At 39.0% G+C, this 22,809-nt stretch overlaps 1 protein-coding gene across 2 annotated transcripts in view; it reads right to left on the reverse strand.

Moving 5' to 3' along the window:
- sphk2 (sphingosine kinase 2) overlaps positions 1-20,417 on the reverse strand; it is a 69,126-nt gene extending 48,709 nt beyond the window's left edge. The window contains exons 1-3 of one of the 2 annotated variants that reach the window (XM_028822130.2): positions 20,205-20,417; positions 2,876-4,051; positions 1,012-1,161 (exon numbers count right to left, since the gene is read on the reverse strand). In XM_028822130.2, the coding sequence (XP_028677963.2) occupies positions 1,012-1,161; positions 2,876-3,356 (631 nt within the window). In that variant the 5' untranslated portion in view covers positions 3,357-4,051; positions 20,205-20,417. Of the gene's footprint in view, positions 1-1,011; positions 1,162-2,875; positions 4,052-20,020 lie in introns of both variants that reach the window. The other variant, XM_051920160.1, reaches the window with a different exon arrangement.
- Positions 20,418-22,809: the final 2,392 nt, after the last annotated feature.

Raw genomic sequence — 22,809 nt, forward strand, 5'->3', positions numbered from 1 at the left:
TGTTTTTCAGCGGCAGGAACTGGGAAACTAGTCAGGATAAAGGGAAGGATGACTGCAGCAATGTACAGAGACATCCTGGATGAAAACCTGCTCCAGAGCGCTCTTGATCTCAGACTGGGGCGACGGTTCATCTTTCAGCAGGACAACGACCCTAAGCACACAGCCAAGATATCAAAGGAGTGGCTCCAGGACAACTCTGTGAATGTCCTTGAGTGGCCCAGCCAGAGCCCAGACTTGAATCCGATTGAACATCTCTGGAGAGATCTTAAAATGGCTGTGCACCGACGCTTCCCATCCAACCTGATGGAGCTTGAGAGGTACTGCAAAGAGGAATGGGTGAAACTGGCCAAGGATAGGTGTGCCAAGCTTGTGGCATCATTATGTACATGTGATTTCTCAGTTTTTTTAATTTTTAATAAATTTGCAAAAATCTCAAGTAAACTTTTTTTCACGTTGTCATTATGGGGTGTTGTGTGTAGAATTCTGAGGAAAAAAATGAATTTAATCCATTTTGGAATAAGGCTGTAACATAACAAAATGTGGAAAAAGTGATGTGCTGTGAATACTTTCCGGATGCACTGTAGGTGTCACCTATTTCTGCCTAAAGTAAGTAGCAGTGATTATGTGTTAGGAAGAACACTAGAAACTTCAAAATGCATTGTTCTGCTGTAAATGAGGTTAAAAATATGCTCAAAATATATTCTACGAGAAGACAATTTTATGGATATATGCATTCTAAAAGCAAATATTTGAGATGTCCAAGGAACACTAGAACTCTACTATACACAAAATGCTCACGGAGACTAAAACAATAATGCAAAAATCGAGGCGACTGAGCAAAGCATAATGGCAGCTGGTGGCCAAAATGAATAATACATAACAAAATAGGCTCAGAAAAGGAACAATATTGACAACAATTCCAATATGTTAAAAAATGGTAACAATATCAAGAAAATAATAACCGTGCATTATCAAGGAAATTTAAACATCATTTTAAGACATCATGCATACCTGTCTGAATAAGGTTGTAGTGAATATTGGCTTCTCGAATCATAGGCAAGATGTGTGTGTGGCATAGTTGCATTGCTTGACCTCTTCCACTGAAAGGGTTTACTAACAGCAGAAGTCGTTGAGGACGGGGCAAAAGACTGGAAGTGATCTCTGGAAATGGAAGTACACAAATATGAATAAATATGAAACTGTAAAAGTAAAGATATGTTTCTATGGGATGACTTCTGTCAGAACAACCCAATTTAACCAGATTGATTCACTAAAAAAAGAAAGAAGATAAAACTGTAAACTTATACAGCATAAATCAAGGGCCTGAGAAATGTTTCATCATTTCAGTGCAGCACATCCAAGAAAATTAAAAGACAAACAGAAGTTATGTTTAGTAGAGATAAGCCTACTCAAAACTGTCCTCGACAGATAAGGGGCAGAACAGCAGCTAAGTAGGAAGAAAATATTTCATTTTTCAGTGATAGACAAAAAGTGAAGGAATTTACAAATTAGAAACAACAGAAGAGAAAAAAAAACAAACTTTCATGCATTATGTGAAGACAAAACAACAACATTCGAGAAGACAGATAAAACCAGCAAAAAAAAAAAAAAACACAAAAAAAAACACAACTGGAGACCCTTCTTCAAAAACCAAATACGTTAAAATACAAGACTCCTAAAAAATTTGGAAATTGTCTTTTTATGAAAGTACACAAAATGCTCTGTGTCATTATGAGGATATGATTATTTCTGTATTTCACTAAAATCACAATACATGAGCGAGTATCCCTTCTGTTCTTTAACGAGACTTTATCTATATGTTCTAAATAAGTTACTTCCGATTCAGATATCAGTCCAGGGAAGAATTCTGTAACCTATGGTATGCTCATCTTAAACTTTTCACAGCACAGATGTACGCCCCAATATGGCAGCACACTGGTTCTCAAAATTTAAATATATATCCCTACTATCATCATTTAATTCTTATGAAGCATCTGTTAAAACTATATTTAGGCCAAGCATAAAAAAATAACAAAATTAGTAATTTCACTTGACAGTCATTTCAGAGCTAAGATTTTCCAACCTTTCCTAATCTATATCAAATAAAAATTTACACTGTAGTTTATTAAGCTAGAGGTTCTCAATATTTAGTACTCCAAGGCCACTATGGCTGCAGGTTTTTGTCCTTTGTTCTCTTAATTGGACTCCTACCTTATTTAAACAAGCAATTATTTTCCTGTTTCTATGTTTTCAACGACATCCAAAAATTACACACTGGTTATGCTATATTTTTATCAATCTAATATGTGCAAGATAGGTTCATTCTTTTTCATTTTAAATATTTTTACTTTTTTTGTTTTAACATTCTGGTTATTTAGATAATTTTTTACTAACCAGTAGAAAAGTGAGTAACACTGAATTAGCTGCTCCTTTCAGAGCCGTTTACACTGGTTTCTGCTCTGTTTAACATTCATTTTTGGTATTCAGATACAATTAAAGCAAAATCCACAGAAAAAGTAAATTAAAAAAGTAAGCAATTAAAGATACTGAAAAAATACAAATATGTCTTAACTTCTAAGAAATGTATATCTGACACTACTGCACTTTTCTAAATCTAAAACAGAAAAAAAACAGGTCAGTTAATTAAACAATGTGATGAGTTACAGGTAACAATGACAGACTGACTGTGAAATTGGTTACAATAAAAACCTAGAGCCACACTAGCCATGAGGACTGAACATTGAGAACTAATATAAGCCATTTGATTATTTTCCACTTTATTTGTTAAACTCTTAATTTATGAAAATCATGCCAGTTTTATATCCTAGATGTTCACATGTACAGGCTTAAAGAAAAAGTTCCATTCCACTTATACCTGTAAGGCCACTTAGCGATACACCTCGCAGTAGGCACTTGATTGCAATCGACCATTTTTCAGCCACAGCACGATTCTCTGAAGTAGTGTCAGAAACATCCACCTTGAATGTTCGTACTACTCTTGTTCTCACTCTTCCAGCTCCCATCCGCTTCTTTTTAAGTGGATATGAATAAATAGAAAAAACAGCAGGAATCTGTGTCTCGCTTGCCCCACTGGTTTTTGTTGATTTTGGGCGCATCACATGGCAGCCAACAACATCCGTAGTATTCACAACAGTTCGACGATCATCCTGGGGCCTTGGCACCAACCTCTGTATGTGCAGCTCCTTGGGAGTCAGAGTAAGAGCATAGCGGGGCCCAGAGGTTCCACTACTTAAGTTTTGGCTGGTGTTACTTGAATGGATCCCACCAAACTCCCCATGAAGAATAGCCTCTGAGCCAGACATTTTCACATGAGGTATCAGCTCTGGATTTCTCATTTGTCTGGTTACAATAACTACTCGCAATGCAACTATCTATTCAGCCAGTTTTACAAAAGGCCACTGGTGTCAAAGTATAGTTAAATATGACCAAGTCTTAACAATCATCTTATTGTACTGTTATGTATATTGAAATGATGTAGTTATTATTTTTATAAACTACAAACAATTAGTCAACATTATTATTAACTTTGCGCTTAAGATATTTTTGATGGGTTTACAAAAATTGATTTACTAAAAGCAAGTTTGTTATGAAATAACTACAAGATCTTAGGAAACATGTTTTTAATTATCAAATGTAAAACCTACAATTGACTGACTGACACGATTTAAAAATACTAAGTAACTATCTTTATTTCTTTACAATTCTGTATGTTTTAAAAAGCAGGTGTATTTTTAAAATGCCAATGAATGATTAAAGCTTGCTAAAATTAGTTCCCTAAGAGGAATGAGACAAAATATTTGTACTAGATCAGATTTCAAAACTTTGTGACCCAACTGGTGAATAAGCAAACTAGTCCACAAAAAGGAATAAGTCCAGAAACTGTTCCCATTGGTGGGAGACCCCTTTGTGATTTTTAAAAATGCCCAGGACTATTCAAATAAGTTTTTCAAAAAGTAATAGTTGGAGATCCAAGTTATGACCGATAACTTGTGATTTTCTTGGACAGATGAGCTATTGGGATGAAAATACTCTGCAGTGATAAAGAAAAATAAAAAAAGAATAAATATGAATTAGTCCCCAGAGCTGTACATGCATAGTAAAAGGCAGCATTCTTAAATATCAGATCAATATGGAATAATGGAAGGCATTCTGCTGACAGCCTAGCGCACTGAACTATAGTAAAATTAAACGTTTAGAATTTTATACAATAAACCTTAGCCTTTGATAACACAATATGTGTAGCCATCACCCTTATATCTTAGATTGTTCTCATATCTGGATTATTTTATTAAGAAGCTATTTAAAAACCCTTAACTTCACAGCCATAAAAAAACAATATAAGTTATAAGCACTATTTTATTAAGAAGTCATTTGGAAAAGCTTAACTTTACAGCCATAAAAAATGGTTTATAAGCAACAAAAATTTTAAAACATCTATCCATATTTTATGACCCTGTGGCATAAGGCAGGAATTAAAAATGCAGGAGGCACCAGTGCAAAGCAAGGTACACTGGTAGTCCATCATTATTCTAATGGCTTCACTGGCCACTATAAGTTAACCAATACCACAGAGAAAGTGACTGAGTTGAGAGTGAAACATCCCTGAAGTTTTGAGGCAAACGTTATAAAACCAAGGTGACACCTACACATTAAAGCAAACTAGAAAACTTGCTACTTTAATTTAGATAGTACAAAAGGTAAACTTAAGTGAGTTGGATACTTTTTAATTTGAACATTAGCACTAATATGTAAATTGATTCTTTTTATATCTGGCTCTGTCAGGAAGGCTTTGAAGTGGAACGTGCAATTTGTACACAAAATCTCACAAACACTGTAAAAGAGTACTTACAAAGCTCTTACTCATGACAGTGCTTGTCACTTTAACATCAACTTCCATACACATCCACAAAGTGAATTACATAAAAAAAAATTGTTATATTTTTCATATAACACAATTGGATTGTACAATGTCAGATAAATCTTGACTTGTTATTTTTTACTATAAAGAAACAAAACAACCCATTATCATTATCCAAAAACGTAATCATTCAGTTCCTTTTATTTGGTTGTAAATGAGAAAACAACAGAATGCCTGTAATTTCAATGCTACGAATGAGGAAACTTATATGTTGCTGGAAATAAATGTGGCTTTTAATATACAAGAATTTAGCAAATGCATTCTTTAACATCCACAGTACATTTGGTAAGTGGAACTTATCCGATAGAGGGATATTTGTAGCATAGTAGGCAGGTTTAGATAGACAGACAGACACAGATAAACACACACACTTTGGTATGAACACACAACAGAATGACTATAAGGCAAGAAAATTCAAAAGAATGTTCCGACTTGGCTGTCAGGGGCTCCAGAGCGTGTTTAATAACTGAGCTTGCTCTGTTTAAAAGCCTTGTTGATTCAGTGGGCCTGTCTTGAATTGATGTAACGTAACCAGCCCAGCACACCACAACACAGAAAAAAAGATCACACTGGCATCACAGAGTTATAGAAGATGTGAAGGGTGTCACTTTCCACATTAAAGGAAAAAGCAGTCTCTTAAGGAAAGACTAGGAGCCTACTCTGCTCTGCCCTTTCTTATATACCGTAGTTTTTTCTGTGTTCTGCAACCAGTTCAACCTGTCATTAATGTGGACCCCCAAGTACATGTAGAAGTGCACCACCTCTACATCAACTCCTTGAATAGTGACCAGACATGAAGGCTCTTTGGTGTGGCAAAAGTCAATAACCAGTTCCTTGGTGTTGCAGATGTTAAAATGGCAGACAATTATCCTGGCACTAAGAAACAAATGCCTCCAGATGACTCCTGGACTCTGTCTCATCCTCTTTATCAAAATAGCCCATAAGTGCAGAAGCATCTGAGAATTTCTGCAAGTGACATGACCTGGGGCCTCATGCATAACGCCGTGCATAGAATTCACACTAAAACATGGCATACGGACAAAAGCAGAAATGTAAAAATCTCTGCATACGCCAGCTTCCATGTTCTTCTGCTACATAAATCCCGGTCGGTGTGAAAAGTAATAAACATGCACACACCTTCTGCCACTCCCCGACTCCTCTCAGAATTATGCCTCTTTAAATATGCAAATCAATATAAATAGCCCCTTATGTTTTGCTTTCTGTGAAAAGACAATGGCAAAAGCACAGGGAAAAACAAGAATTTCAGCAAATACCAAGTAGAGGCAAGGAAAAACATACTATTTGTTGGTTTTAGCAGTGATATAAACAACGAAAGGAAGTTGATTGAGTAACAGAGTGCCGAAGAAACTCGAAAGTTAAAGATATCAAAGTCGCTGTGAAAATGCGAGTTGTAGCCCACCGTCTGGGTGTCATATGGAACCGTATTAGGGTACAGAGAAAAGAAAAACAAAATAGGGACACAGTGGGGGAAAAAAATGTCCAAATGTCAACTTTAATCTCGAAACTTCCACTTTAATCACCTAGTTTACTTTGTCATTAAAGTAGAAAGTCATAGACTTCATCTTAAAATCATTTAATTTTTACTTTCTCAGATCCCATTGTAGCTGAAGTAGCATGTTAAATGCTACGTGTGTGAATCACTACGTGCTTCTTAAACAGGCTTTCTCTTCTGCCGACAGGACACAGAACACATTACATTCATGATATTACAGCTCTCTGAACAATTTAAATATTAAGATGTATACTTGATATCATTTTAAGCATGTATTAAACAGGGGGACACGTTGGTGCAGTATTAGTGATGAGCTGGCACCCCGTGCAGAGATTGTTCCTGCCTCCCGCAAGATGCTTGCTGCGCCGTGCGCAACCCTCGATGAAATAATTTACTGCAGCATTACTGTCTCTCACAAACGTACTAACCTCCAATTCCTGTCCTTCCTTTTCTTTCTCCAAGTAACCAGTCGCTACACAATAAGCTCTGTAATAGAGGTCAAGCCATCTGTAAGCTTAGAACGCAGATTCTTCAAAGCTTTTATGGAACATTGAAATATATTTGTAGTATATGTTTAATTATTCCATCCATCCATCCATCCATCCATCCAACCAGGGTCATGCCAAACTCAGCAAGCATACAGCGCGAGGCAGGAACAAGCCCTGAACAGGGCGCCAGCTCATCACTACCACTGTCCACCGTGTCCTCACGTGTAATTATTAACAATATACATTATTTAAATGAAGTTTATAATGTAATAAAAATACTTTACTGCATTTCATCTTAAAAATGAAATCAAGAGCTACAAGATCATCTTCTTTTGGCTGCTCCCGTTAGGGGTTGCCATAGCGGATCATCTTTTTCCATATCTTCCTGTCTTCGGACACCCATCACCTGCATGTCCTTTCTCACCACATCCATAAATCTTCTCTTAGTCCTTCCTCTTTTCCACTTGCCTGGCAGCTCTATCTTAACATCCTTTTCCCAATATACCCAGCATCTCTCCTCTGCACATGTCCAAACCAACACAATCTCGCCTCTCTGACTTTGTCTCCCAACTGTCCAACCTGAGCCGACCCTCTAATGTACTCATTTCTAATCCTGTCCATCCTCATCACATCCAATGCAAATCTTTGCATGTTTAACTCTGCCACCTCCAGTTCTGTCTCCTGCTTCCTGGTCAGTGCCACCATCTACAATCCATACAGCAAAGCTGGTCCCACTACCGTCCTGTAGATCTTTCCTTTCACTCTTGCTGCTACCTGTCTGTCACAAATCACTCCTGACACTCTTCTCCACCCATTCCACCCTGTCTGCACTCTCATTTTCACCTCTCTTCCATAATCCCCATTACTCTGTACTGTTGATCCCAAGTATTTAAATCCATCCACCTTTGCCAACTCTACTCCCTGCATCGTCACCATTCTACTGACCTCCCTCTCATTTACACACATGTATTCCAGCTTGTTCCTACTGACCTTCATTCCTCTCCTCTCTAGAGCATATATCCACCTCTCCAGGGTCTCTTTCACCTGCTCCCTACTCTCGCTACAGATCACGTCATCAGTAAACATCATAGTCCAAAGGGACTCTTGTCTAATTTCATCTGTCAACCTGTACATCACCATTGCAAATAGGAAAGGGCTCACAGCCGAACCCTGATGTAATCCTACCTCCACGTTGAATGCATCTGTCACTCCTACCACAGACCTCACCACGGTCACACTTCCCTCGTATATATCCTGTACAACTCTCACCTACTTCTCTGCCAATCCTGACTTCCTCATACAATACCACAACTCCTCTCGAGACACCCTGTCATATGCTTTCTCCAGGTCCACAAAGACATAATGCAACTCCTTCTGGCCTTCTCTGTACTTCTCCATCAACACCCTCAGAGAAAACATCGCATCCATTGTGCTCTTTCTTGGCATGAAACCATACTGCTGCTCACTAATCATCACCTCCCTTCTTAACCTTGCTTCCACTAATCTCTCCCATAACTTGACGATAACACTTGGAAATCTGAATCGACTTAGAAGCCAGTCATCGTCATCATATGTAAACATGCACTTAATAAAGTGGGTCAGGTTGTGCAATATTATAACCGAAGTGCAAGTTTACAATGAGGTGAGTGTACTTATAAGTACAAACAGTTCTATCAGGAACACTTGATGGACTGATTGAGTGGTTTTATCCATAACCATTTCTGAAGTGCAAGGTTCCTACAGGAAAGACTCTGAAGAGTTTGTTGTACTGTATGGAAGAGGTTCAAATAGACTACATACATGGCTGAGGCAGCGTGTGCTAAATGCTATATCCCGATAATTCTCTTTCTGATCAGCTGCTGTAGAGCTGTGATTACACACTCAGATACAGTGGTTTAAATACTCAGTGGTGCAATGAGAGCAACAATGCTAAAGCAGCTATAGTATTTGAAATAGTTTGGCCATTCTGTGTACCATTATATGGTTACGGGTTGATTATAATCAGATGCCTTATACTAATAAACAATATGCAGTTAACTTCAGTGTATTTGATAAAGCCGTATCATGGATGTGAATCTAAAAGATACAGGGAAACCACACAGGAACAGTAGCACTGCTTTGACGCTGGGTGCCGCCAGTTTGCAAAACCGAACGGAGAACTTACATACGCAAGGGATTGAGCTGGCGTGAAAATGTGTGTAGCTTTACGCCAAGTTTAGATTTTTAGATGTAAGCACGGAAACGGGCAACCGCATCATTTTTGTGCCTATACACCGTTTATACATGAGGCCCCTGATTTTATATTTATAGTCTGAGGTGTACAGAGTGAAGAGAAAAGGAGACAGGACAGGTCATTGCTCCAGTGTTGCTCACATCCATGTCAGAAACATAGTCCTTGAGTCTCACAAACTGCGGTCTACCCAACAGGTAGTCTATTATCCAGGACACCATAGGCTCATCCACCTGCATATCTCCAAGTTTACCACTTGGACCACAGAGATAGCTGGATGGTACTGAAGGCACTGGAGAAATCAAAAAATGTAATCTCCACAGTGCTCCCAGCTTTGCACCTGCCTTCTTTGGAACAGGAACAATGTAGTATGTTTTCCATAGCAGTGGCACTTTCTGAAGCTTTAGGGACAGAGGACACTGCAAAGTTGGTCAGCGCAGTCCTCAAGAACTAAATGATACAGAAAGCTGCAGGACCAGATGGAGTCTGTGTGTAGCATCCTCAGTTGTCTCCTTATGTGGTCTTCAGTTATGAACAGTCCACACTGATGGTCAAAGGTGGACTTGTCACTGGCCATTCCAGTTCACATGGTTGGAGTTGTTTATGTAGTAGGGATAGTGTGGGGAGACTAGTCATTAGAAGAAGGTGGCAATTAGGTTTTCTCTCCATTAAAACATTTCTTCAGAGTGTTCGCTTTGTCACCATCCCCTTCTAACATCTGAACCCTGAATGACTCGAGTTGCATAATTATACCCAGTCCATTCCAGACATCCTTCACATTATTTTGAGTAAGTTTGTTTTCTATTTTTGCTTGGTAAGCTTCCGTTACTTCACTCAGCTTTTTCTTTAGCACATGGTGCACGTCATTCAGAGCCTCTTTGTAACTGGATTTGAATACTCTCTTTTTCTCACAGTATGTCACAAAGAAAACCAAATACTCACTTGTACTTCCACTTAGTAAAACAAGGCAACATCAGCATTTTCTTGAACGGCTGTTGATACAGTTAAGACATTCAAAAGTGTACTGTATTTGCTACTAAAAATAAATAATCACTTATTTAAGCTCATGTGCCAAACAGGAAGCCTCATAAACTGTAAATATGAGCAGCACAACACTGGCAGATGGCATACATATAAAGCACTATATAAGATAACACCTAAAATACTGCATGATATTCTGCAAGTATCTGAGACACTATTTACAGTGCTTACAGAAAATATATAACCAACCAATTCATTTTCTGAATTCAATTTTCCTTTAAAAGGTCAGAGGAAGCCAAAGTCTGTCCCTGCAGCTTTAAAAGCAAGACAGTGACTGCACATAGTGGCATGTAAAAGGAAACCAGAGTATCAGAGAATAAAAAAGGAAAACTAATAAAAACAAAAAAACAAAACTGAAACCTATGCAGCCTGAAATCTTTTAAGTTAAATAATAAAAAACTATTCTAAATTAAATCTGAAATTGTCTGGCTAGAGCACTATCCACTCCCTTAGAGGAGCAAATCTAAAGTGTCTTGAGAACAAAAGATTACTACCAAACGTAACACACCATGTTCAATAATAAATCACTAAAATTTCACATAAATTTGATACCATTTCAGATATATTTAGCACTTTAAAGTTATTAACTTTGCTGAACAGACATTTCAAAGCATGATTCAATTGTGTGCACCAATTCAAAGTCAATGGTTTTTGAAAGGACAGATCAGGAGATAGACAGGTATTTAAAAAAAAAAAAAAATCAATCTTGGGGTTTTTGAACACACCAACCCATTTTCACCATAGTTAGAAATCCCCACTTTGATAAATTTAAAGGGAAGAAAGCCATGAAATATATGCAGTTCTTTTTGTTCATTTTCTTTTTTTCAGCGTTCTTTATCAGCTCTTGCTGCTCTTTTTCTATCGCGACCTAAAATTCATCGTTCTTGAATAATTTGCTTTTCTGCCTTGCCGTTACAGCTGACTGTGTTGAAGGGCGAATTAGCACTGAGAGTGTCACGAGGGGGGGGGCTACAGAGAGAGGATGTGAGCAGTGGGAGTAATGATTGGGCAAGTGGTGTGAAGGGGAGTGGTCAAGGTTGAATATTGCAGACACGACAGAAAACCTTTTTAATATAATAGAGAGATATCCCAAGAAAGGGGGCAGCAATTCTGAAAGCTGTGCAACAGGTAAGCACAACCACTAGAACACTTGTGTAGATGTATAAAAGAAAACAAGTTTTTGGGCATCAGTGATCATGTTCCATGTCTCTTTTCTTATTACCATTTTCCAAATTAATACATATTTGTACAATATACTTGAATCATTGCAATGGGCCGGAGTCCTGTGCAGAGTGGTTTCCTGTCTTGCACCCAATGCATTCTGAATAGGCTCCAATTTCACAATGATTATGTCATTTAAATCACAAATACATATTTCAGTGATAAACAACATTTTGAATAGAAAACTGAAAGAAAAAAGTAAAGCAATATGGATGTGTTGTCAAAGTTTGCTAAAAGAAACTCAGTTTGAATGTAACATATTCCATTTCAACTATTTCACAAATGTTTTACTGGGGATGAAGTGGATTAGGGTACTACTCCCTTAACAGGCAGCGGGGGGGGGGGGGGGGGGGGGGGGGGGGGGGGGAATGTATTTCTATACATTCTTAGCATAGCTAACCTTGCAAAACAAACTCACACAATCACTTTCAAGGTAGGGCTGCATTAAAGATGGCTTCTGTTTGGTCCTTTCTGTTTTATTTTGATATTTTGAGGCCCACTGTTTAAAAAAATAGGATGTGATCATCTAGCAAAGAATTTGGCTGCATAGTAAATGACCATGGTGGAAATGTGCAATATTGGCAGTAGGATGAGATGAGGAACCCATCCATTAAGACCACACTTGTGTTGATCAGACCCTATAGTTGCTGCTGTGTGGCTGTAGTGCAAAGACTGAAAGTAAACATATTATGTGAAAGTCTGTCCTGGAGTTGCAAGCACACAAGAAAATCCTGATGTGAACTCTTGAAAGTGTTCTACAACAATAAAAATTAGTGACAGTAGAATGTCTGAATTCTTCATGCTGTTTAGAAGTATAGCAAAGTTGCTGGCCGCTTCACATATCTTGCACCTTTATATTAGCAGCCATTATGTCTTAGTCTTCTAAGACAAAGGACCTTTTATACTGTACCTGATTGTGCATGAATAACACCTATATATTGGAATTGGAAATAGCCAGAAAAGACTTAAAATGTTGCTATTTATTTTATAAAGATTTAATTCTTCCTTTTTAATTGTATTCTATACAATGTCAGAGGTAGTTAGGAGAGTGCACTGCTGAAAGCTCTTTGACGGTCAGCTTGATTGTACTGTGTGTAAAATTATATTTATATTTTCTGTGTTGTAGGTAAGAAATTCTGTAATAATAATACCAAACTGAATCCAATTTCTGAAAACTACCCAACTAATCATGCACTTCTATGGTACTCACAAAGTCTCTTGGTTTACTCACATTCACGTCAGGACATCTTGTGATAATTTTACATGCTTTACTCACCAAGTTTATGGCTTTGCTCATACTGAAGGCAAGTATTTAAGTGTGCCCAAAAGTGGATGCATGGTCATTCACACATGGGCAAACATGAGAAATACATAATAATTATACTATAGTTCAACCTGACAAATTTCAAGATCTTGTTTTCCATCATATTGACTCCAGCTTTTATCACAAATGTCTTCAAACAAGCAAATTACTGATAAATTCTTTGTAAAGTTTCCATTTTTGAAAGAAGCCATAACTCCTTCTCTTTATATAAAACTTTGCAATAAAAAGTGCCACAAATTGTTTGGTGAGGTTCACCTGAATCTACTAAATATTTTGCCCAAAGCACTTTGAGATAGAATAACAAATTTCACAAAATCAAATCACAAACAAGGCAGGTACCCAACAGCGACGTGACTTTCACCATAATCCATTATTTCAAAGGGTCACAAAGTCAATACCGGCACATATGCAAAGTATATGTAATGCTAAAGTTATTAATAAAGTTGCACTCAGTGTTCACTTTATTAGATATACCTATCTAGTATTGAATAGGAAGTCTTTTTGAAAAAAAGCCTGAAATCTTCATAAAATGGCTTCAATATGTTGCTGGAAATTTTCCATAGGCATTCTGGTCCATACTGAGTGGGATGAATCACACAGCTTCAGCAGATATTCATATATTCATTCAACCAAATATTTATGTCACAAATCTCCTGTTTCACCTCATCCCTGAAGTGCTCTATTTCATTGAAATCTGAAGACTTAAAAAACAAACTCATGTGTGTTGAACTAGGCTGAGTTTGTGTGTGCTTTGCGACAAGACATTTCTTCTGTTGGAAGTATCTATTTGAAGAAAGATAGACTATGGTCATAAAAGGATATGCATGACTATGACAATGCTTGTTGCATTCAAATAGCACTCAACTAGTATTAAAGAGTGCCAAAAATCACTCTCCACACATCTATGCTACTACCAATAGCCTGCACTGTTGATACAACGAGGACACATCTATTGATCCATAGTATTTAAGCCAGGGGTCTCCAACCTTCTTTGCCCTGAGGGCTACTTTTACAAAATGAAAATGGCCGAGAGCTACTCATGTTTTCTAAAATTTATTCTCATAGCTTATTTCAACCCAAACAAACTGCATAAGCTTGTTTTGCCTGAACATTTACAAAATGTTGGTGTCCACAACTCGCATTTTGCATTAAAACATCATAAAAAATATTTAGTTCACCTGCAAGTGCATTTTGTATGTCTGTATGCATTTTCTAATGCATCTCACACCACTGAATTAAAACATGAATGCTGTCAAAACAAAACAATGCAATTCTAAATACACAGATTCCTTATTCATTTGTCATTTTGCTCCATGTCACTGTGTCACTTTATTCACAGGTCCAGTTGCATGCGTGATGTGTTTTTTAGTTACTCAGATGACTGGCACTGCATGGAGTCAACAAGAGAGGCAGGTGTATGGTGGAGTGTAGCCACTTACTGTAGGTTAACTCTTACGGAGTCATTTAAATGTTCATCTGTCAGGCTTGTTTTGAACTTTGATTTCATGACATTCATGTCACAAAAGGCAGACTCACAGAGGTATGTTGACCCAAACAAAGCAGACATTTTCAGAGCTGCTTGGTGAAGATTCTTACAGTTGTCTGGCTCTACTAAGCTCCAGAAATGCAGAGAATGCTATTGAGACTTTAACAGCACATTATTTTGAAGGTTTATTAATATATAATATACAAACCCAGCCACAGGGGATGCACAAACCAGTGTGTTTCTTTGTGCCGGTCCAAAGCTCGGATAAATGGGGAGGGTTATGCCAGGAAGGGCATCCGGAGTAAAATTTTGCCAAATCAATATGCGGACAACAATACAAATTTCCATACTGGATCGGTCGAGCCTCAGGTTAACAACGACCGCAACCAGTACTGTTAGCCAACAGGGTGCTGGCGGAAATTGGGCTACTGATGGCAGAAAAAGAAGAAGGAGAAGGAGAAGAAGAGGGGGGAGACGTGTCCGGAGGCAGGAGGGGAGTTGGAAAGTAAAGAGAGTGGAACTGAGGGTAGGAACTTTGAATGTTGGCAGAATGACTTGGAAGGGGAGAGAGTTATCCGATATGATGGAAAGAAGGAAGGTTGATATATTGTGCGTGCAAGAGACTAAATGGAAGGGGAGTACGGCCAGGTGGATTGGAGATGGATTCAAATTGTTCTATCATGGTATGGATGGGAGGAGAAATGGGGTAGGAGTTATTCTGAAGGAACAGCATGTCAAGAGTGTTTTGGAGGTGAAAAAGAGTGTCAGAGAGAGTGATGATTATGAAGCTGGAAATTGGAGGTGTGATGATGAATGTTGTTAGTGAACATGCACTGCAAGTTGGGTGTGCAATGGGTGAGAAAGAAGATTTTTAGAGTGAGTTGGATGAAGTGATGAACAGTGTACTCAAGGGACAGAAAGTGGTGATTGGAGCGGATTTCAATGGACATGTTGGTGAAGGGAACAGTGGAGACGAGGAGGTGATGGGTAGGTATGGTGTCAAGGAGAGGAATGAAGAAGGTCAGAGAAAAGTGGATTTTGCGAAAAGGATGGACATGGCTGTGGTGAACACGTATTTTAAGAAGAGGGAGGAACACATGGTTACGTACAAGAGTGGAGGAAGATGTACACAGTTTAGATTACATCCTATGCAGAAGAGCTGATCTGAAGGAGATTGAAGACTGCAAAGTGGTGGCAGGGGAAAGTGTAATTAAGCAGCATAGGATGGTGGTCTGTAGGATGACGTTGGAGATCAAGAAGAGGAAGAGCGTGAGGGCAGAGCCAAGGATCAAATGGTGGAAGTGGAAAAAGGAAGACTGCAAGGTTGAGTTAAGGGAGGATATGAGACAGGCACTGGGTGGCAGTGAAGAGTTACCAGACAGCTGGGAAACTACAGCAGATGTAGTAAGGGTGAGAGCAAGAAGGGCGTTTGGCGTGACATCTGGAAAGAGGAAGGAGGAAAAGGAAACCAGGTGGTGGAATGAGGAAATACAGGAGAGTATACAGAGGAAAAGGATGGCAAATAAGAAGTGGGATAGTCAGAGAGATGCAGAAAGTAGACAAGAGTACAAGGAGATAAGGCGCAAGGTGAAGAGAGAAGTGGCGAAAGCTACAAGAAGAGGCATATGATGAGTTGTATGAAAGGTTGGACACTAAGGAGGGAGAAAAAGACCTGTACCGGTTGGCTGGACAGAGGGACCGAGCTGGGAAAGATGTACAGCAGGATAGGGCGATAAAGGATAAAGATGGAAACATGCTCACAAGCGAGGAGAGTGTGTTGAGCAGATGGTAAGAGTACTTTTAGAGGCTGATGAATGAAGAGAACGAGAGAGAGAAGAGGTTGGATGATGTAATGATAGTGAATCAGGAAGTGCAACGGATTAGCAAGGAGGAAGTAAGGACAGCTATGAAGAGGATGAAAAATGGAAAGGCCGTTGGTCCAGATGACAAACCATTGGAAGCATGGAGGTGTTTAGGAGAGATGGCAGTGGAGTTTTTAACCAGATTGTTTAATGAAATCTTGGAAATTGAGAGGATGCCTGAGGAGTGGAGAAGAAGTGTACTGGTACCGATATTTAAGAATAAGGGGGATGTGCAGGACTGCAGTAACTACAGGAGAATAAAATTGATGAGCCACAGCATGAAGTTATGGGAAAGAGTAGTGGAAGCTAGGTTAAGAAGTGAGGTGATGATTAGTGAGCAGCAGTATGGTTTCATGCCAAGAAAGTGCACCACAGATGCAATGTTTGCTCTGAGGATGTTGATGGAGAAGTTTAGAGAAGGTCAGAAGGAGTTGCATCGAGTCTTTGTGGACATGGAGAAAGCATATGACAGAGTGCCTTGACAGGAGCTGTGGTATTGTATGAGGAAGTCGGGAGTGGCAGAGAAGTACGTAAGAGTTGTACAGGATATGTACAAGGGGAGTGTCACCGTGGTGAGGTCTGTGGTAGGAGTGATGGATGCATTCAAAGTGGAGGTGGGATTACATCAGGGATCGGCTCTGAGCCCTTTCTTATTTGCAATGGTGATGGACAGGTTGACAGACGAGATTAGACAAGAGTCCCCATGGACTATGATGTTTGCTGATGCCATTGTGATCTGTAGCGATAGTAGGGAGCAGGTTGAGGAGACCCTTGAGAGGTGAAGATATGCTCTAGAGTGGAGAGGAATGAAGGTCAGTAGGAACAAGACAGAATACATGTGTGTAAATGAGAGGGATGTCAGTGGAATGGTGATGATGCAGGGAGTAGAGTTGGCGAAGGTGGATGAGTTTAAATACTTGGGATCAACAGTACGGAGTAATGGGGATTGTGGAAGAGAGGTGAAAAAGAGTGCAGGCAGGGTGGAATGGGTGGAGAAGAGTGTCAGGAGTAATTTGTGACAGACAGATATCGAAAGGGAAGGCCTACAGGACGGTAGTGAGACCGGCTATGTTATATGGGTTGGAGACGGTGGCACTGACCAGAAAGCAGGAGACAGAGCTGGAGGTGGCAGAGTTAAAGATGCTAAGATTTGCAATGGGTGTGACAAGGATGGACAGGATCAGAAATGAGGACATTAGAGGGTCAGCTCAAGTTGGACAGTTGGGAGACAAAGTCAGAGAGACGAGATTGCGTTGGTTTGGACATGTGCAGAGGAGACATGCTGGGTATATTGGGAGAAGGGTGCTAAGGATAGAGCTGCCAGGGAAGAGGAAAAGAGGAAGGCCTAAGCGAATGTTTATGGATGTGGTGAGAGAGGACATGCAGGTGATGGGTGTAACAGAGCAAGACGCAGAGGACAGAAAGATATGGAAGGAGATGATCCGCTGTGGCAACCCCTAACGGGAGCAGTCGGAAGAAGAAGACGACTAATATACAATATACAAAATCTAATGTCTGTCTGTCTGTCCACTTTTCACGAGAGAACTACCTAATAGATTTAGATCGGGTTTTTTTCTATAATTTGCTTGAATATTCCGGTTGATTTTGCGACTTCTCTCATTTCGCTCTGTATCATAGTTCACTTGCAGTACCGATTTATTTGCGTGAATCCGAGAAACACGCAGCGGGCCGTGGGGAGGGACCTTCACTCACTTGCCAACTTCGGGGCGTGTTCCTTAACTCCGCTTAGCTAGCAGAGGAGAAAACAATTGAATTCAACTTTGTTTGCTATTTAAAATAAAGTGTTACTTAGGACTCGATGAGTTTGAGTCTGGATATTCTCTTAAGTGTATGCCACATTGAAAAGATAGATTGCAATTCAGATTGTGGATCGTGATATGATTTTTTGGAAAGATCACCCACCCCTAATATGACTAATCAAGTTTTCAAATTTATGTAGGATTCATTAACCCTTTGGCGAGCTACTTGGAAAGGGGTTGTGAGCTACTGGTAGCTCGCGAGCGACGTGTTGGAAACCCCCGATTTAAGCTAATTCTGACCCTACCCTTAATTTGTCATAGGAAGAATCAAAATCAATCATGAGACAGTGAAGTTTTTCCGATAGGTAAACAGCCTGCATTATTTGACAGGAGTGAGCCTCAGTGTGGTCTCCTGCTGCTGTTGCTCATCCACAATCAGGCATGTTGTGCACAAAAAAAAATGCATTACTGGACCACTGTAAGCAGCACTTATTTGAATAATCGTGCCTTTCTGTTATCTTGGTTCAGACTGACAGACCATTCTCCTTTGACCTATCTTATTACAAAAGTGTTTTTGCACACAGAAATGCTACTCACAAATATTTTTTACATTATCACATCATTCTCTAAAACCCTAGACACTACAGCATTTATAAAATGCCAGGAGAGCAGGTAGAACCACTTTGTCTGGTACCAACAATGTTCAGTAGAAAAATAATAACCCCTAAAAATTTGCTATATACATATATATAGCGTAGCAACCACATACATGGCTCTTAGCAGGAGTTGCTAGTTAGCATTAACAAACAGGTGGACTTAATAATGTGGTCACTGACTGGAAAACAAAAGGATGACGTTTGTGTCAGAAAGACCAGGGAAATAAACTACCATCTCTGTGTGTTGTGAATTGTATTTTTTTTTTTTGATAAATAACAATAAAAAAAAACTGACAATGGGGTTTCACGAGATAATATATACATGAGCACTGAAATCTATGTATCCTTTATTAAAATGATAACTAAATTAAACAGTAAAAGTATGAGAACAAATGACAGCAAGCAGACTTTCTTGAAGCCTTGTCATAAATGTGCAAAGTGCACACAGAATTTCAAAAGAAGAAAAGATTTTTCCTTATCTAAATGTTTTAAACCAAACTGTGATATTTTTTAAAGAGTATTGATGTAAACTGAACTTTGAACGGTAATACTGCTTTCGCCATTGCAGTATCTGTCCAGTTCAAGTCACTTTACAAAAAACAAACGGTGCACTTCTGTCTTCTCACTGCCAGTTATATTCATTTCATTAGCTGATTTCTGTAAAATGACAAATAAAAATGCTGCTGAATCTCGTGAATTACCACTTGCGCCATGCCACAGGGATGAGGCATTTCCTCTACAGTCTGTAGGTGATGAAATATTAAATACAGCCAAGAGGTGTGAGGGTCTAAATGGCTGTTTGCAGTCAAGAGGTGTATCTTTTATTTGCTATTCTCCAAATTAATTAAAAACAACATAATTCCAATTTATCAGATTCAAGTCAGCGGTTCAGCATGGTGTCATTGAGCAATCCATTGAAATAAAACTATGCAGTCTGGCAACCTTACTTTCTTTTACTGAACTGGCCCCGTTTAACAGTTCTTGGTTTTTTTTTTTTTTCCAATTCTCTATTCAAAGTGCTAAACAATGGAACTTTTGAACTACTGTATACTGCTAGGGTACATTCTTCAAAAAGACCTTGGAAGGTCTACTTTGAACCCAACAAACTGGGAAAAATTAACAAAGGTCGCTTTTTCTAGTCATTGACAATTTACATTTGTGTGAGTAGCCTCCGCTTCTAGGTGATCGGCAAAATTAATCTCAAAGTTCGCGAGTAAATTAGGAAAAGAACAAGTGTAAACAGAACAGTCACATTCCAGAAACATCAGAAGAACTGTTTGGGATCGATAACCCCCGGTTAAAACCCTTTTAATCGCTCGACCGCATCAAGATAACACTGTTTAATGAACGATGTGATTACAAGGTAAATAGATGGAATAAACACATACTGTACGAACGGCCAAGGCTACCCGGGGAGCCTATCGTAACACAAAGCACGTATCAGCGAGCTGTAGGCAACAAAAAGGCAATTAAAATAGTTTGTTACGGACTTGGACTTACCCCTGCCGCCGAAAACTCGAGCTTCTTCTTGTCTTGTGAATAACGGCTGTTCTAGTTATGACTATTAAATGCTTTAACTAGGATGACTAAGGATCATTCACCACAAGGCTGACCCGCAATGCTGTTACGCGACCCAGAACAATTTATTGCGACTTTGGATAACCGGCTCACGTCCCACCCTCACCTTGTTCCATTGCCAAACTAGAATAAATATAGTAACATTTCTATAATCATTGCTTTGTTCCAATATTTTATTCCTTGGAGACCTTCATTGTGAGTTCGCTGTAGGCTTTCTCGCTCGCTCGCCTGCCTGCCTGCCTCCCTCCTTATGCCCCCCTCTTTTCTTTTTCTCTCTCTCTCTCTCTTTTTCTCTCTCTCTCTCTCTGACACACACACACTGAGTCCGGTAACAGACCTTTGGGATGAGAAGAAAGAGACAATCATATAGGCGGGCCTTCTGGAACAGTGGGTTTGGCTGCACCAATGAATTAGCCAGTAACTTTTTTGTTAGCCAGTCGTTGCCTCGAACAAGGTGGTAAGCGCGCTCGGATTGATTGGCTCGCGTTACCAGTGTGAAGCCGCACTGGGCGTCCACACTTCCGCCCAAAGAAAATGACGCCAATGAACCTACGTTGACTGTTGCTTTAACTTGCGAGGCACCAGACGTTGGAAAGCTGCTGAGGCTGCGCGGTGGCCATTTTCAGTTGTGGCAAGGTGTAATAGGAAAAATGTACAGTATAGTTACGACGAGAAAATATGCAGTGCTTTTTAATTCCATTTTAAATCTGAAATGACTTAGTCAAAGTTGTCTTGAGAAATTAACACTAATTATGTTTCAGCAACTAAACCGCAATCCGATGACAGAAAACGTTTTAGTATTTGCAAGAACAGGTACGTTGCAGTTTATTCAAGAATTTTCCACATATTCCAAGATTTTTATAAGAATTAGTCAAAAACATGTAATCTCCCAAAAGGCATTTAGCCAGTAATCACGACACAATTCGTTTAGAGGTATAAGGCCTCGTTTTATGCGGAAAGGACGTTGACAGGAAGTGGCCTGGAGTGCGCTCAGGAATGCTTTGCTGTTCCACTGGCTGTTGCGCCGCCTTGTGGTGACGTCACAGTCGCCCTTAGACAGCGGTTTGTGATGAGACTTCCAGCTGTTCGCTTACTCAATTGATCTTGGATCTTGTGACATTTCACACAGAAGCCACGGGGTTAAAAAAGTGCATGCGATTCAAAAAGATTATTAAAGTTGGCAAGTCTTTTTTTTAAAAAAATCGTCTAATAATTATGCGTTGATCAAAGAAAGAAAACGTACTCTGACAATATCTAAACAGTCTCTGGATGAGAACTTAGCTATTAGCCGGTCAAACTATGGACCTACTATCCTCTTATTTTCTATTTAATGTGTGTATTGTCACTGAACAATCTGAAAATTTTAGTTCCGGTGTAATTTTGGTAATGTGTTTTTGTATGCTTTTCTAAGGTGAAGCGGTGTCATTATTGCAGTACATCTACAGTAACCTCCATAATGTTGAGGACAAAGACACATTTTTCCTTGATTTACCCCTCTGTTCCACAGTTTAAAATTACAAATCAAACAACTCAGATGTGATTAAAGGGCATGTATATAAATTCGATACTTTGCTCATTGTTATCTCATTGTTAATTTGCTTGTCTGGTCATGTATTTTTTTTAGTGGACATTGAACTCAATTGATTTTGCGTAATGGACTATGTACATGATGGTGATTATTATTATTTATTATTATTCTCTAGCACAGGGGTGTGCAAAGTCATTCCTGGAGGGCCGCAGTGGCTGCAGGTTTTTGTTCCAACCCAATTGCTTAATAAGAAGCACTAATTGCTCTAGAAACACTTCTGCTTCATTTTAGTTATCTCCCTCGTTAAGATTTTGAACCCTTATTGCTTATTTAAGTCTTAAACAGCTGCATTCTTGGTTTGTAATTGCTCCTTATTAGCAATAAGATGCAAATGACAAAAGAAACCAGCAGTTATCCATTTTGCTTGTTACCCTTTACGCCTGTGTGTATTTATCAGGCACTATTTGGTTTAATTAAATACTTGGAAGGAAAGAGAAGAGAAAAAAGTGAAGGATTGAGAATTACCCATCCGTTTTACACTTCAAAATATTTGGATGATATCTTTAGAATGGAAAAAAAAAAATCTAGGATTTGAGAATGACTTGACATAGCAGAGTTAAAGCACTAACAAGCCATGAAATGTAATTATTGGCAAGGATTGTTTTCTAATTAAACAACTGGGTTGGAACAAAAACCCGCGGCCACTGCGGCCCTCCAGGAATGACTTTGCACACCCCTGCCTAGCATTTTCACTCAGTAAGTCCTCATTTGGAACATTTTTGAATATGTCTGAGTTTCTATTCAGGGTTAGAGTGGCACACAACGCAGTTTGAGCTGTTGTTCCTTCAGAGTTTCATACTTACACCATTGATTTTTTCTGTTTATGTTTCATATATCACAATGATCATACATTACACCACCTGATGCTCTAAAGCCATTCCACTTTGGGTAATAAGTTCCAAAACAATTGCCCAGGAACTAGTGTAAGTATTGGTGGCATCAAAAAGAGATCCTCATACATTTGACACTTCTTAAAAGAAAGACACTCTTGAATATTCTCACTTAAAGACATCAATTTATCACCTACAGACTGATGGTTTTATTGAACACTTTAATCCAACTGAAACAAATATTCTTTAAACTGCTCTCACTTGTACTCTTTGTGTAAAAAGTGGTCACATAA

Source organism: Erpetoichthys calabaricus, chromosome 16, assembly GCF_900747795.2.
Source record: "Erpetoichthys calabaricus chromosome 16, fErpCal1.3, whole genome shotgun sequence".
In the NCBI taxonomy this organism is placed as follows: Eukaryota; Metazoa; Chordata; class Cladistia; order Polypteriformes; family Polypteridae; genus Erpetoichthys; species Erpetoichthys calabaricus.